Raw genomic sequence first — 16750 nt, forward strand, 5'->3', positions numbered from 1 at the left:
CGCTGCTGGTCGCTGCTTGATCCGCGTTACCGGGAGGGGGGTGTCACTGTGCCCGCTGAGTTCCCCCGCACCAAATCTGTAAAGGAGTCAAAGTCTAGTTAAATGCTTTAGAGTTCAGTATTTCTTTCTGGAAAAATAAAATCCGTGTGTTTCCCTGATCTTATTGATTGCATTGAATTGCCTCTTTCTTACGGCTTTGTCTTGAGCAGCTCCACCCTTCGTCGCATCTTTGTCTTACTGAGCCATCATTTTCTTAGTGCTCAGTAGTCTGTGGTAATGTGTCGCCACCATGCTGAGCATTGTCAGGTGATTTTTCTTAATGGGAAACAGTAGCTCGAGGTGGTTTTAAATTGTTTGCTCTACGCAGAAGAACAGAGAAGTTGGAAGGGATCGTGCATGGCAGTCCTCATTTTTGGCATTGCTGTCTTATCCTTAAGTGACGACAGGTCTTTCCAAGTCTAGTGCCTGGGCAAGTAGATGCAATCAGGTGGATTATGAATCTTTAGACTTTTGTTTTAAAAATGTCAGGGAGATTGTGAAAATGTGAATTTTCCAAACAAAAATACTGTACCGTACCTGGATTAAATAAAGTTATCTGTATTCAAACAGTTCATACATACTGATCCAACAAAACCTGATACTGATTCAAACTTCTATGTTTTGTGCTGTCAAAACATATGGATTTTGGTTCCCCTAGTACAGAGTGATACGTAATTAGAGAGATGATACTTAACTCCTTAGTCTCCTACATGAGTTCTGTGAAATGATGGGTAAATTTGTATGAGGTGATATACATGTAAATAAGTGACTAGAACACCGATAATATCCTGTTAAGGAAGTACTGTCAGTGTTCATTTTGCTTTAATGAACATTTAAAAGGCTGCTTAATGGATTAGCCAGTGAGGCTTTAATTATTAGCTGAATTTAGTTAACGTTAGCTTTTTTTAATTATTGTCAAATACTAACCTATACACTATAACTACAGGTTTTAATTCACATACTTGAGTTAATATAAACTGCATTTTCAAGTGCATAAACAGCCTTTCTGATAACTGGCTGGTGTTCGTAGTGCATGAAGAATCCCTGTTTACTTGCTCTTAGTTTTGAGTGCTTCTGTACAGAGAAATTCAGCTAATGGTCTGTTAGCTAAAATGATTTACATGAGTATGTAATCTTGATTAAAATTTACTTTGGTTAATCCCTTCTTTTAAAATGCCCAAACAATCAGTTTTGTTTTGGTTTGGTTTTCTTTTTTTATTTTCTCCCTCTTTCCCCCCCTCCCCATTGCTTTAAAGTGTTGATTTTCTTTTGATGCTTAAAACCACAGCTGATCAGCACATAAAGTTTGTATGATAGTTTTTATAGGAGAAATCTGTGTGCATTGATCTTTAAGGCTATGTCAGGATAAACACCATTTGGGACTCTGAAAGCAAAACAAATTGTGAGGATGAAGGAACAGGGGAACTAGGCATCTGGCCTTATACCTTTAATCTGGGTTTTTTTTGGTGTGATGTTAGTGCTGATTATAGCTCTGCCCTACTCTGCGCTGTGAGCAGGCAGTGCTTCAGTTCAGTGCTTTTAAGAGCACATATGAGCGTGCCAGACATGGGGAGTGGGATGGGGGGTAAGGCCTTAAGAACACTGTCATCTCACCAGAAGTCTTCTGATCCTGATGACCTAGATTGGTCAGACAGTGCCGTTTTCGCTTTGCTGGGTCTTGCACTGTTCTCTGGAATAGCTCAGCTGCTGTTCTGCTCATTTTTATATTCTCTATCAAGGCAAAGATCTTGATTGAATTGGTTCTTTTAAGCACATGAGTAGGGATGATGTAGCTAAAACCTGACTAGGCCCAGTGGGGGAGAGCTTAGTGGTTTTGTGAATGCTTAATTCAGTATATAATCATTTAGTCATTACCCCAGTAAGAAGATTACATTTGATACTAAAACCCTGTTCTGTGTGCATCAGGGGCAGTAACACTTGATTTTCAGTGGTTTTGAGGGCTTTTCTCTCTCCTCTCTCTCTGCTGCAGTATTTATCTTGTTATATGTTCCTCCTGCAATTCCTGCGGCCTGAGAAAATGAAGTGATTAGTTTAGCAGGCATGAATTGTCTGCCCAGCTGGCTGCTCCCAGAATAGGCGTGTGGGTAATTTTTTTCTTATTTTGCCTCAGTGAACACCACTGAGCTGCTTATTTTTCCCCAAAATGTACAGGGATATGAGTTGGTAGGTACAAATGTTACTGGATGGCGGTTGTGACTTAGTAACTTTTCTTAGCTTCCTTACAAAACAATCTCAAAACTAATTGCAGAGTAACTCTTTCTCTACATCTATGACTAAGCTGAGTCTCACCTGGGGAGTTAAGCTTTGATCTCTGTGGTAGTATCTTACTGTTTGTACTGTAGAATTTTTGGTAGGAGGTGTGCTCCGAATTTAGGAAGAAAGCAGCACAAACTGTCCTTGTCCTCTCTGCTGATAAACTCACTTCTATGGGCTGAATGTTCATTGCTTTCTGTTCTTTTTGAAATCTGTTACTTGTTAGAAGTGGTTTTGCCAGTAATGATATTATTTTATTGGAATGGTATATATTTTGGTTTGTCATGCCAAAAGAAAGAGGGACTTGGACTATAGTGTGATTCCTTGTAGAGGTGGCCGACTTATATAAATAGTATCAATAATCAGTAGGTATCTCTTGTTCAGACATGTGCATGATCTCATCTTGTAAGGATGAGCTGCTTGGGGGCAGAATGTTTTAGAAGTTGTTGTTGGAGCTCAGACACATACATGAGGTGTATTGCCTCATTTGAGGCATGTTGTTGCCTAGTGAGGTGGAGACAGCCATCTTTATTTCATCCACTGCAAGCCTTCCGTGTCTCTCAGAACACATGTTCCTCTGTGTGTACTTGTGAGGAAACTGTTGGAATTATTTAGACATTTAACAAACCATTTACCACTGGGATTCAGAAGAGAAGTGACTTGTATACCAGCGTGTCCTTGCACCAAATTTTGTGCAGCAGGTGAGCCTAAGGCTTATATTCTACACCAAAGTCAGCCTTTTATTCAACAGTATCTTTAAACATTACAAAAATTAGTTCAAGAAAGTAATTTTTTGAATAGAGAATAGAACTACTCTTCACTAGAAAGGTTATTTGTGTGTGTTGAGGAACTATTGGAATATGTTAGTGCTATAAAATCCTGATGCATCGTAAGCCAATATTTGCCATACATTCTTGCTTTCTAAGTGTAGATGCCCTAATGTAGTTGGTTGCAGTCACAGAACATCCTTGAAGGATCATCTAGTCCAACATTCTGTGGGAAAGGGAGCCTTGATGAGATGATCAAGCACCCTTTCCAATCGTATCTTGAAAATCTTGTGATGGGGACTCTGCCACGGCCTTGGGGAGGTTGTTGCAGTGACTGTTCTCACTGTAAAATTCCTCTCCTGGAATCAACATGTTCATAGTCTTCGTGCTATAATGATACTGAGTGGAGGAGGAAGTAAAAAAAGGCAACATAGTATCTTTTACATACTGAAATAGTTATAATGAGAATCTACCTAGTTTCACTTTTTTAGCAAGATGAATTCAATAGTGAAGTTTGCTTATTTAAAAATGATTCTGTAGCAAAGTGAGTGAAAATTCTTAGCTCTTCCATCCTCAGAAAGGAACACAAGTACAAAAGAATACGAGGACATTATTTAAAAGATCAAGTGTGTGGGTCTGGTTGAACCTGTAAGAACAGATCATCTGAACCTTTTCCTGAAGGCTTCTCCAGAGGCTGCTGGGAGTGTTGTGGCATTCTGTCTGCTCTTCCTGCAAGCCCTGTGCCCTTCCTGGTAGTGGCACACTGCTGGCATTTTTGTTTGTCATATGACTAAATGTTTAAGAGCTATTTCTGGCACATGCCAGTCATGCTACATGATTGACATGCACTGGTCATGTGGCCGTGTAACTAGTCATGTTCTGATGTGACTGACAGGGTGTCTTCACTGCTGTGATTAACACCCGTGGCTTTTGTCACATGGCGGAGGAGTCCTGTGGGTGTGCTGGGGGAGAAGCTGGGTTCTGCTGCTGCCTGGTATCTTTGTCAGGGTGATGTTTATGGATCCTCACCAGTAAGGATTGTGGCCCAGCTCTGCCAGATCCTGAACGTGTTCGTAGGTGGCAGTTGTGCTCAAACATTTTTTTTTCTCTGGAGTATTTGTTTAATCTCTGCAGCTGTAGAAGGGAGGATGGAGTTAACTAAAAGCAATCCTTGCATCTCTTGATGAAATTAAATAAAATTCAAGAGAAAAATGAGCCTGAATCCAACCTTGAATGGATAAATGATTACTTTTGACATAGCACTAATTTCACTGTACAGTGGTGCATTAGGAAGCGCTGCCAAGATTGTGAGGGGGCTCTGTAAATGTGTTGCAGTGACTAAGTCTGCACTAGTGATGGGATGCATAGGATGAGTAGTTTTCCATCATAACTTCTGATGATCTACACAGCCGGATTAAATATTCATAGAATCATAGAATGGTTTGGGTTGGAAAGGACCTTAAGATCATCTAGTTCCAACCCCCCTGCCATGCGCAGGGACACCACCCACTAAACTATGTCACCCAAGGCTCTGTCCAGCCTGGCCTTAAACGCCTCCAGGGTTGGAACATTCACAACTTCCTTGGCCAACCTATTCCAGTGCCTCACCACCCTCACTGTGACGAACTTCTTCCTTATATCTAATCCCCTGTTTAAGTTTGACCCCATTCCCCCTTGTCCTGTCGCTACAATCCCTAATGAAGAGTCCCTCCCCAACATCCTTGCAAGCCCCCTTGAGATACTGGAAGGCTGCTACGAGGTTTCCACTCAGTCTTCTTTTTTCCAGGCTGAACTGCCCCAACTTTCTCAGCCTGTCTTCATATGGGAGGTGCTCCAGCCCCCAAATACTGAAATCTAGTAGTGAAAAAGTTTTTTGAGTTTGTTGTATGTTCTGTTTCTATCAGATACCATGCTTATGTGGAAGTGCCCCATGCCTGCTCTGCCGATGCTGCCCCAGCGGAAACAACTCCACCATAACTCGGCTCATTTATGCTTTCTTTTTACTTCTCGGCGTGAGTGTTGCCTGTGTGATGCTAATACCAGGCATGGAAGAACAGCTGAAGAAGGTCAGGTTACTTCTTTACTAACATGTGTGGTAGAACAAATGTCACAGACAATAGTGAATGACATCTTGAAAGCATGGGTTTTATTTGGAAATAGGTCATTGTGCTGCCACCTGTGCTTCACAGTCACCATTAGATTGTAGATCAAATAAACAAAGAACTCGTGGAACTGTCACTGCATGGATGAGAAGCACTATTTAGAGAGAAGGTTGTACCTCTTCCTTAACAGCTCAGAGGAAAAAAACCCCAAAATCTTGTCTCAAACAAGAAAATGTAGTTTATGTGTATGGAGTTTTTAATTATACATTATTGAGATGCTTGTATTTGTGGCACTTGATTGATTTTTAAAAAAATCAAAAGATTTTATTATTTGCTGTTAATAAAATCAAAAGATAACCACAGCAGTTTCATTCTGCTATACTAGTTAAAATTCTATTTTAAAGTCTGCAAATGCATAACAAAAATGTTTTTCACTAACGATAGTAGCATATTTTTCACTAAGGAAATTAGGAAGTGCTTATAGGATTTTACAGTTTATTAGTTATAGGCAGATCCGATAGTGCATGTAAAATTACTGAGTGATAATTTGAGTTATGGGAGTGCTTATAGGTTCACTGAACTTGGATTGCATGTGCTTTGGTTCTGTTAGTCTTTGTTTTGCCGTTTTTGTTTTGTTTCTAGGTAATCGGAATGCTGTTAGGCATGCTTTTGATTTTCTTCCCCCAGAATGATTCATCTGTAAACGGTTATTTCAGTGTGGTATAGTAACTACATTAGAGTTTCAGTAAGAGCCATGTTAGTCACCTAGGAAAGAAAATTACAGCCTTCTGGAGTATGATTTGACTTCAGAAAGATGTTTCTCATGTCCTGGTAGTGACTGGAAAGGATATTCTCAGCTGTTTCATATGGAGGGTACAGATGCTTCTAATGGATGTTACTTTTTTGGTGGAGAGAAGTAAGCAAGCTGCCTTCTCCTGGCTACCTGATAGTAGCCGTCAAATTTATCAAATCCCAGATCTTTTATTTATCTCCTGCTTCAGCAAGTGAAAACTACATTTCCTTGAGAAGTTCCAAAATTGCTAATATCAACACCCCCCCCCCATTCATAAGACTTGGTTTTGTTTAGAATTTGCCTATGTGGGATTTTTTTTCCTTGAATGTGTTTAATATTCTGGTTGGACCATAAATAACAATACAGCCCTTCAGTATTATATTTTCTAGCAATGATGATAGTTGCATAACATTAAAATATTAATTAATGGTATATTAATAAATTGCTAATACATATTTACTCACAGGATGCCTTTTACAGGTCACTGAAGTATCTTGTATTTATCACAGATTCCTGGATTTTGTGATGGAGGGATGGGAACAACTATTCCTGGTGTGTACGGCCACGTGAATTGTGATGTACTAGTTGGTTACAAAGCTGTGTACCGTGTGTGCTTTGGTATGGCCATGTTCTTCCTCCTCTTCTCCTTATTGATGATCAAAGTGAAGAGCAGCAATGACCCAAGAGCAGCAGTGCACAATGGGTAAGATACAGACATGAGCGGTGTGTGCATATGAGATAAAGCTACTGTGAAAATTAAGCCTGTGGCCGAGCACACTGGTCATATTTACTGTTCCACAAACAAAGAGTTTCATAGTAGCTCGAGGAGTGTTGTTGCAGTAGAGGGCACTCAAAGTTCTTAGACATGGCAGATTAATTTTTGTAAGAGGAAAAGATCAATTTTCACAATCGATAATCTGTCCAGAGGTTTCCCAAGATCAGAGGTTCTGCTTTTGTCCAAAGATGGCAAAATTCAGAGATGAATAATGGCATGAAGTTTCATTCCACTGAGATTTTTTCAACAAATTGAAAGATTAAAAAGCCTCATCTGTCCTCTAGGAATTACACTCCTCTTAACTTCAATGTTAGTAAAGGCTTGCTCTTTTCCAGACGGTTTTATTTTGAAACTTAAAACAATTTATGTATGTATCTATATAGATATATGACAGATCTCTTCCCCCTCTTATCTTTTTTTCATTCTTCTCTCTGCATAAAGAAGAATGAGTTACGTATTTAGTTTCTGAGCTTCCCAGTAAATTTTTCTTTTTTATTGCATTATAGTTAGGATTATCAGTTGGAAGATGAATGGAGTTGACACAAGTGGTAGTTTTCATCCAGGCTTATATGCAGTGTAGCTTCTTGAACCAAGAAGGTGTAAATAATTGTAATAGGGAATGTTACTAAAAAGCATAAAATTATTTATGGTACCTAGTCTTGGTGATCACAGTGATTTTTTAGACTACTTTTTCAAGATGATTATACTTAATAGAAACTATGAACAACTAAGCCATGAAAATGAAAATCAGTGTAACAAGATTAAACATTTCTAGCGTAAAATGAGAAAATCTTGAAATGATTGCTGTAGGGGAAAGGAAAATAGTTAAGGCTGAGCAGAATATTGCTTTGTTTGCTGGTTCTGTTTGTATTGGTCTAAAAAGGAGACCGGGTACAATATTAAGATGCATTAGCAGCAGTAACTCAGATGAGCCTTTCCCTCCACCCTGCTTTGTTCAGAAGAGCATACTTGGTACAGGAAGAAGAAAATAGTTCAGGTACATTCTATAGCAACACTTTGTAGTGGGGTGGGGCTTTTTTTTTTTGTTTTGTTTTGGTGTGGTTTGTTTGTTTGTTTTTATTTTAACAATGAAAACCACCTTTTACATGATGTAGAATATTTTTACCTGAAACTGCATCTTTAATGTTTGGGATTTTCTTGATGCCCTTGTCTGGGGTTGTGCTCTCCATTACAAATGTTGGTACTATTTATGCAGCCTGTAGCAGTTTACTCGTAGCCAGTCTAGTGTCAGCACCAGGGTAAAAGGAAAAACAATACTTGTTAACTGTTACAGGGACAATACTTAATAATGTTACTACCAACACTTCTGTAATAATTGTTTGCTCCAATAGAATGCATTACAGGTAGCTTGATGAAACCATGGCTTTTGTTTTTTGAAATTGTATGTCTCTTCTCTAATACTTCATGATGTCATCTTTCTGCCAGTGATTTGAAATGTTCAGAATATAAGGTTTTCCCTTATATGTGTACTAACTTTTTCATACTCGTGCGAGTTAAGCCTAGTGATGTGATCTGGTGCCAGTGTTAGCTGCTTTTGCTTTAATGGCAATATTCAGAATGGTTTCCAGCCTCAGATTAATACAAAAAATCAGTTATAATATATTCACAGGATTGTTGCTGGCTTGCACAGAATTCATAGAGACTATAGATGTTATTTCAGATGAGAAGTGTTTTCATCTGTCACATGTTATATGGGTAGAGTGTTAAGATTAGTCCATTTTTCCCTATATTCTTTACTCAGTCATCTCACATAGTGTCTCTCCACACAACTGGAATGTATTTCTCTGGTCAGCATCCCTTGATCGTAACAGCCAGAAAGACAGATTCAACATGCTCAAAGTATGAGGAAAGATGGGCAGGGATAGAACGCTGGAAAGCTGTCCAAGTGTTTGACATGGTGGGATGCGGTACCTGTCTTTGTGTTATATTCAGTTTAGAAGTAGACGTAGATGATACTGTGCCTATGTTTGGAGCTGCCTGATGCTGTGATCAGAAAAAATCATCTTCAGCTTCTTATAGTTTTGTTGGTGTAACATTTTGATTTGAAGTTTCCTATGCAGGATATGTTTGTATACAGTCTGTATTTGGGGTGAGTTTGGTAAATCTTCAGTGGAAGATATTTCCTGTCTGTTTTCTAGGAAACTTCTGATCTCTTTTGTTTGTCCATGACTTTATCTTCTACTAGAAAAAAATAAAATCCAATGGTCCTGCACTGGAACAGGGACTTAGAATTTGATTGTGTCCATTCTGTGAAGGATAAATCCTTTGCTTTTGTTGCTGTGATAAATCCTCAGCAGATGTAGGCCTAAAGAGTCTGAGTCCAGGCTTTTGTACATCTCTTCCTTGTAGGAAGTGAATCGGGACTGGTAGGGAACTCCAGCATAATGTTTTCTGTCCTTGTAGGAGCCAAACAGATCTGCCTTTTTGGTTTGATATTAAAAACAGGTAGGGATTTTTAACCTGTTTTTGTGATACGCAGGCAGCTCAGTAATCTCGCTGCTCTAGTTAAAAACCTTCTTTAAAAAACGCCCAACCAAACAAAAAACCTCACAATTATCTTCACCCTGGCTTAATTTGTAATACACGAGTGAGATATCTATGGGAAATGTGTCAAATTGTGTGTCAGTCTAGCACAGTTTAAGCATAATAAGAACAAAAATCTTGGGGAGGTAAGAAGATTTTTATCCTAATTCAAAAGAACTGAGTTAAGAATAAGTGAATTAAAAACCCCAACCATTAAGGATGTGTATTTTGTGTACTTCAAAGTTGTGAATTAGATCAGACTTCAGCAGTGGCTTGATTTGGTTTTTTTTCTTTTTAATTTAATTTCCTTTTAGATTCTGGTTCTTCAAATTTGCAACAGCACTTGCAATTAGTGTTGGAGCTTTCTTCATACCAGAGGGACCATTTACAACTGGTAAGGGAGTATTTTCTTCTCCTGTATCATGATGCAAACATAAATGATTTTAAAATGAAACTAAGTGCATGCTGATGTCTGAGAGCTTTAATTGTAGCTGTCTAACTATAGCACTTTGTTCAGGAACATTAAGACAAGGTGTAAATTATTTGTGGTTCTTAACTTTTTGTTTTATTTCTCTTCTAGTGTGGTTTTATGTAGGTATGGCTGGAGCATTCTGCTTTATTCTTATTCAACTGGTCTTGCTTATTGACTTTGCACACTCCTGGAATGAATCTTGGGTTGAAAAAATGGAGGAAGGGAACTCAAGATGCTGGTATGCAGGTAAACGACTCAACCGCAAGCAAGTTTTAAATTCAATTGTGCATTATGTTAAATCAGTTACTTGCCAAGTAGTGCATTTTACCAGAGTGCAGAAGAGCTGCTTTGTGCATAATTATCACTTTCTCAGATGGTGCAGTTCAGCTCTGTTATTGTGCTGTCCTTTTGATGTCAAGTTAAATAAAGGGGGCAAGGGAGAGGGGCAGCAGCCTCTCAGTAATAAGATCTAATTTCTGGGAGCAGGATTTCAGTTTGTGATTGCAGAGAAGTAGCAGGTGTTATTTTTTGTTTGTTTGTCTTTTTTTTTCAGCCATAAATTTTGTTACACCTTAGCACTGATTAAAACCAAAGTAGCCTCTTACTGCTTCATGTGGAGCATAAGTATCTCAAATAATTTTTTACTTTCTGTCTGCCAGTTGGTCACTCTTCAAATGTACATGCCGAGTGAAAGGCCGAGATAGTGAAGGAAAGTGCAAGTGATGTCACTGGAGAAGTTACGTGTTAATTTTAATAAAGCATTTCAGATGTGATAATTTAGGTATTTCAAAAGACAGCACAGCCTGTCTTTGTGCAATGGCTGCTTTAATCTTTAATCTTTTTAGTAAAATGGAATTTGGAAATAACATTTGGTTTTCCTTCTATTGGAGAAGTAATTCTTCAGTTTGTTTTTTAAGCTTTTAGGCAAAGTGTGTGTGATGTAACTGTTCATTCAGACGTGCTGCTCTTGGTTACTGTTCAAGCACCGGAGAATCCAGTATAGCTTCAGGCTTCCCATTAATTGTGTTCTTTCTTTTTAACACATCAAAGTATTGAGAACTTACTTCCTTTGTGCTTCAGTGCCCAGAGCTGCTGTCTAATTGTGATTGTATACTGTATCCAAAACCTGAGAATCGTGCAATATTATTTCAACTCTAATACCTTCCATTCTTAACCAGTTTAACTGTTTTTTGTCTCTTTTCACAGCTCTGCTGTCAGCTACAGCTGTCAATTACCTGCTGTCTCTGGTAGCTATTGTCTTGTTTTATGTTTATTACACTCATCCAGAAGGTTGTTCTGAAAACAAGACATTCATCAGTGTTAATATGCTGCTGTGTATTGGTGCTTCTGTCATGTCAATTCTGCCGAAGATTCAGGTATAGTTTTATAGGGTTTGGGGTTTTTTTTTGGTGGGTTTTTTTTTGTGTGTGTGTGTTTTAGTTTGTGGGGGTTTTTTTGTTTTTTTGGTTTTGTTTTTTGTTTTTTTTTTTTTTTTTTTTTTTTTGTTTTGTGTTTTTTGGGAGGGGGGGTTTTGTGTGTTATCAGTCCCAGAAACCTGTAATATATAATTGTGCCTGAGACTTGTAATTGCCTAACTTTGCTGTTTCATGACTACTTTGTATAGGAATCTCAGCCGAGATCTGGTTTGCTGCAGTCTTCTGTGATCACAGTTTATACCATGTATTTGACTTGGTCAGCTATGACCAATGAACCAGGTAAGTGTAGGAGCAATGTATGTTTTTTTGGGTAACCAGCTTGGCAGTAAATTGTATTTTCACCATTTTGCAAGGCAGTATTCAAATGGGGTACTACAATGCATGCAAGGTGGAGGCACGACTCATTAGTTTGTGTTCTCTTCTCCCTCCCCAACTTTCTGTAATCATACCAAAGAAATAGCTCTTCCAAAGATAATGTGGTTTTCACTTGTTCTTATGTTTATCATATGGAAGAATTTCAACCTCTTACTGGCAGGATTGCAGTATCCTAAAGCTTAAGATGTTGCAGGTTCTCAAAGCTCTTCCAGGTGTCTGGAAGGTTCATTTCCCTACCAAGTTTCAAGTTTCTTACTAGTGACTGAGATATGCTATTGATTGTATTTTTCCAAACTGAGGATTTTAAATAATGTATTAGTAAATGTTTTCAGTGCTGCTTGTGTCTGAAAACAGCTGAGCATCTCTAAAAAAAAAAAGATGGAAAAAACACAGAAATTCTGGTCATTAAAATAAGCTGTCAAATACTGATTTTGGTGGTTTTAATTGAGTCTCTAGCCCTTTTATCTTTAATGATGGACAATCTTCTGTGCTTCTGTGTAACAGAGTACATATGAGTCATATCTACTTCCTGCAGTAATTACGGGGAAATAAGATGGTCTGCTGTTCTCAGCTTTTCATCCGTGTTATCTGTGGAGGCGGTGGATGGGGAACTGTTGGTAATAGGAATCTGACTTTGTAGGGTTATTTTCCAATTCTGAGATGACTCTGGTACCCCATGTACAGAGTGTACCTTTGTCAAACTTGTTTTCTAACGGTAGAATTTCTAAAGCTTAATATGCAGAGCATTTTTATGTTGTGGTATCTGATTATGAGATAAAACAGTAATGCTGTTGATGCATAGCTTAAATAAGTTTAAAATCCTTTTATCTGCTTCGAGAGACAGATTTTTATGCCACATACTGTCATTTGCCTGCTTTAGAGAGACTTGCTAGGCTAAAATGAGATTTAAAGGATTTTTTTACCTGAAGACTGTCACAGTTCCTTTCTGTTACCATGCGTTTGGTGTGGAAATGTAATAAAGTCCTAATGTAATATCCCCCACAGACAGGCGCTGTAACCCCAGTTTGCTGAGCATCATTGGTTACAACAGCACCACCATTCCAACCCAAGGTCAGGTAGTTCAGTGGTGGGATGCACAAGGAATTGTAGGACTGGTTTTGTTTTTGCTGTGTGTTCTCTATTCAAGGTAAGCTGCTTTTTTAAAAAAAATCCTATTAACTTTATTACTTCTCATTGCCAGATACTGAATTGTATTTATTTGAGTAACTGTACTGTGTCTTTTTGTGTCAAATGCAGCATCCGAACATCCAACAACAGCCAAGTGAACAAGCTGATGCTGACCAGCGATGAGTCAACACTGATAGAGGATGGAATGCCCAGGAGTGATGGCTCCCTTGATGATGGAGATGATGTTCACAGAGCCATAGACAATGAGAGGGATGGAGTTACTTACAGTTACTCTTTCTTCCATTTCATGCTTTTCCTGGCATCACTGTATATCATGATGACGCTTACCAACTGGTACAGGTATTTACGTATGGTAACATGTTTTTCTGATAATAAACATACAAGATGCTGTTAAAGAAAATTCTCCACCCCAGGTTTCCCACAGCAGAGTCTCTGTCATCTGATTCTTAGATAAATAATGTAACTGAGTGGTAACAGGAGCAGCTCGAGCTGCATGCCTCTGGGGACGGGATCCAGAACAAAGAGATTCCTAGGGTTTTGTACCTTTGCATTCTATGCACCAGACCATCAAGCTGTTCAAGCACCTTCCTTGCACATGCCTCTTGGTCCAATGATGAATTTTGATCTGGGTTCTCCTGTCAGTTATTGGGTTCTTTCTGGGCCTCTTCTTATCCTCATCTCTCCAGTTGTCAGTACTTGCTAATAGATGCACTCCTTTATCTTCCAGGTTGGAATGGGCTCAAGGCCTTCGTTTACATAACTAAACAAACATAGGTTGTAAGTTAAGGTCAGCTTTATCTAGGTGGGAGTTAGCTGTTTGTGGCCTAAGGCTTTAGGAACTTTAGCTTCCTGTGCGAAGCAACTACTCATGGTAAGCAAAAGCACTCATTCAGAAGAACTCAGTTAAAGGAGTTCAGATAACTAAACTTAATTCAGAACAGATGCCATTTTTTTGCTGGACAAGGAGAGGCGTAAGTTGTGTGCTGTTAGGAATGTAGGTCTCGAATGGGACTTCTCAAGTGAAGTATACTGTTTGATCTATTTTAAGTGAGTTGTATTTGAAGATTGGGAGTAGCCAGCGTTGTTCACAAGTGCTGCTTGTATTTTCTAGAGTAATTTTTATGATTCACTGGACTGCTGAAATGAGCAGAATAGAGTCTTAAATTCTGTAACAACTACAAAAAAGTAATCATTAGGCCCATGTCTGGTACAGAAAGCTGAAAAAAGGAGAGAGGGGACAAGTTATATCAGCAGGTCAAGGGAGGTGATCCTTCCCTCTGCTCAGCACTGGTGAGGCCACCCCTGGAATCCTGGGTCCAGTTCTGGGCTCCCCTATACAACAGAGGCATGGACATACTGGAGAGAGTCCAGCAAAGGGCCAGAAGATGATGAAGGGACTGGAGCATCTCCCATACAATGAGAGGCTGAGAGAGCTGGGACTGTTCAGCCTGGAGAAGAGAAGGTTCAGGGGATCTTATCACTGTATATAAATACTGAAGGGAGGGTACAAAGAGGACAGAGCAAGTGGGCACAAACTGAAACACAGGGGGTTCCCTCTGAACATCAGAAAATACTTCATCACTGCAAGGGTGACAGAGCACTGGCACAGGCTGCCCAGGGAGGTTGTGGAGCCTCCATCCTTGGAGATGTTGAAAATCCATGTGGGTACAGTTCTGGTTTGCAGTATGTAGGTGTGGCCCTGCTTGGGCATGGGAGTTGGATAACCTTCACAGGTCCCTTCCAACTTCAGCCATTCTGTGGTGGGGTCTGGTGGAAGGAAATTTGGCTGTCTGCTCCCTGAAAAAATTCTCACGGTAAAACAGTCCTCCTGAGTGGGAATCGTTACTGTGTTAGCAGCTTACATAGGTGCTCTTCAGAGTTTAAAAAATACAAATTATGGTCTCTAACTTGTATCAAAATAGCAACACTAGAAAATAGTTCTCTTCAAAGTGACTCTTAATAGATAGTCCTGCTGTGCCCTACGTGGGTCAGTATGACATCAAGAGTGGTAATTCTTATAGGTGTTGTCTTGTACCTATAAGTGCTATCCATTCCCTTCCTTTCCACAGACTAGCTCAGAGATTCCACGTATTATTTCTGCTGCTTGACAGCTTCTCCTAACTATTTTTTGGAGTGCTGTTGCTTTCCACTTTCCTGTGACACTAACATACAATCGGCATTCTTGTATAGGTTGTTGGGAACTGCCCTGAAGAAGGGTAGAAGTGGAGGTGTGGAGCTTAAGTGGAAATAACCTACTGTGAAAAAGGGTTGAAGAGTGGCATACTGCACAAGTATGTTGTATTCAGACAAAGATTGCAATCACTTTTCTTTTTTCTTCTTTCACAGTCCGGATTCTTCTTACGAGACCATGACCAGCAAATGGCCATCTGTCTGGGTGAAGATATCTTCCAGCTGGATTGGCATCGTGCTGTATGTGTGGACTCTGGTTGCTCCGCTGGTCCTTACAAACCGTGACTTTGACTAAGCTGTGCTGCTCTCTTGGGAGACACTGTTAGCTTCATTCACTGTGTCTTTGAGACAAACAGTATTCCAGATAGTAGTGCAGTTGTAAATACGTGTGTGTGTGCGCGTGTGCTGTCCATGTAGGATACCCTTCTTTATTCTGCATGATTACCTTGAATCACGTCTCTTGTCATTTCACTAGATGACTTTTTCTAGCTGAGCTCAGTGACATTGCTGTCATGATGGTTTTCATAGGATTACTCCTAGATCAAGTGCTTTGGGAGTACTAGCTGTAATATCAAGACCTTTTGGAAGTAGGTTTTTGTGTCCATCTCAATTGCATTAAATAGTTGTAGGAAAAAAAGTGCAAGTGTTGTTATTAGGGTAACAAACCAGTGTTAGATCAGGCTGTGGCAGCAAAGGAGAGGCTGCCTTTGATCATCCCTGTTGCCTTGATTCCAAAGCAAGTCTAGAGTAAGCATTGCTAAAGTGGTGTGTGTTGGGGGTTAGTGGACATCCTGCAGCAGTGTTTTGGCACTGACAGCCAGACCCTTGCCTGTTGTGAGGGCAGAAGTACCTTTAGCACAGATGGTAAATGAGGGAACTTGCACTTAAAGCTTCAGAGGAGCTGATGTCCTCCCCTCCTGCATGCTGCTGGGTCTGATGTGTGCCCTTGCAGACAAGAGGGCAGATGCCCTGGCGAGAAGGGTCCTAGCATCAGATGCTGAGAAGCACACTTTTAAGGCACCTGTTTACAACGTGCGTCTATGTATTATTACTATTTTTTAAAACAGTTTAAATGGGATAGCTGTGCTGTAATTTATTGCTGTTCTGTGTGCCGCTTCCTTCTTGGCTAAGCTACAATAACAAGAGTTCGCAAGGAGCAGAGTGGTGAAAACTGTGTAAGCCCTTTAGAAGCATTTTTGAGTATTGTTAAATTAAAAAAGCAGCAGAGGAAAAGGAGTGCTGAAATTGCAGAAGTTGAAGGAGGCTTGTATTAACTAAGGCTTCAACAAGTGTCTCTTCATGTATTTGGGGCTTTGAATTTTGAAATCTTTTAATGTATTAGGTATTTTGCTTGTTTGTTGCCAGATGAATTTGAGCATAGGAAGTCTAGATCTAGGCATGAGCTATTAATCCATTTGATTAAAACACTGTATAGTTCCCGTGCAGTTATGAAATCTTAAATGCTTTTGTGCTTGCTGCTTTGTAACTGAAGTAGGTAAGCTCAGTATTTCTGTTACTTGCTGCAACTTGAGGCTGGAGCAGCCTGGCTGGGGGTGATGCGGAGCCATGTTACTGTGGTGTTTATGCTCTACTCCCTGTTGCCAGTTATACTCTAAGCTTTTGTTTTAATTCTGCACCTGAACACTGACAGTTACAGCAGGAGTCTGACATGTCAGTCAAACTTGAGATGGTATTGGAAGGGTTAGTAAAGGCTTGTAATAATTTGGAATATTGTTACCTTATTAATAAATATTTGGATGAAGATGTCCAGTGACTTTTGATGTCTGATATTGCTGCTGGATGGGGACTGTGTGGTTTTGTGCTGTATTCTCAT

The 16750-nt window shown here is 39.6% G+C and overlaps 1 protein-coding gene across 1 annotated transcript; it reads left to right on the forward strand.

Moving 5' to 3' along the window:
- Positions 1–4990: 4990 nt before the first annotated feature.
- SERINC1 (serine incorporator 1) lies at positions 4991–15515 on the forward strand. Its single transcript, XM_010010778.1, has 9 exons — positions 4991–5146; positions 6485–6678; positions 9609–9688; positions 9875–10012; positions 10973–11142; positions 11391–11481; positions 12583–12724; positions 12835–13065; positions 15073–15515. The coding sequence occupies exons 1-9, from the start codon at positions 5111–5113 to the stop codon at positions 15209–15211; spliced, it is 1221 nt and encodes a 406-aa protein (XP_010009080.1). The 5' UTR covers positions 4991–5110; the 3' UTR covers positions 15212–15515.
- The last annotated feature ends 1235 nt before the right edge of the window (positions 15516–16750 follow it).

Source organism: Nestor notabilis, unplaced genomic scaffold, assembly GCF_000696875.1.
Source record: "Nestor notabilis isolate BGI_N333 unplaced genomic scaffold, ASM69687v1 scaffold12213, whole genome shotgun sequence".
Taxonomy (NCBI): domain Eukaryota; kingdom Metazoa; phylum Chordata; class Aves; order Psittaciformes; family Psittacidae; genus Nestor; species Nestor notabilis.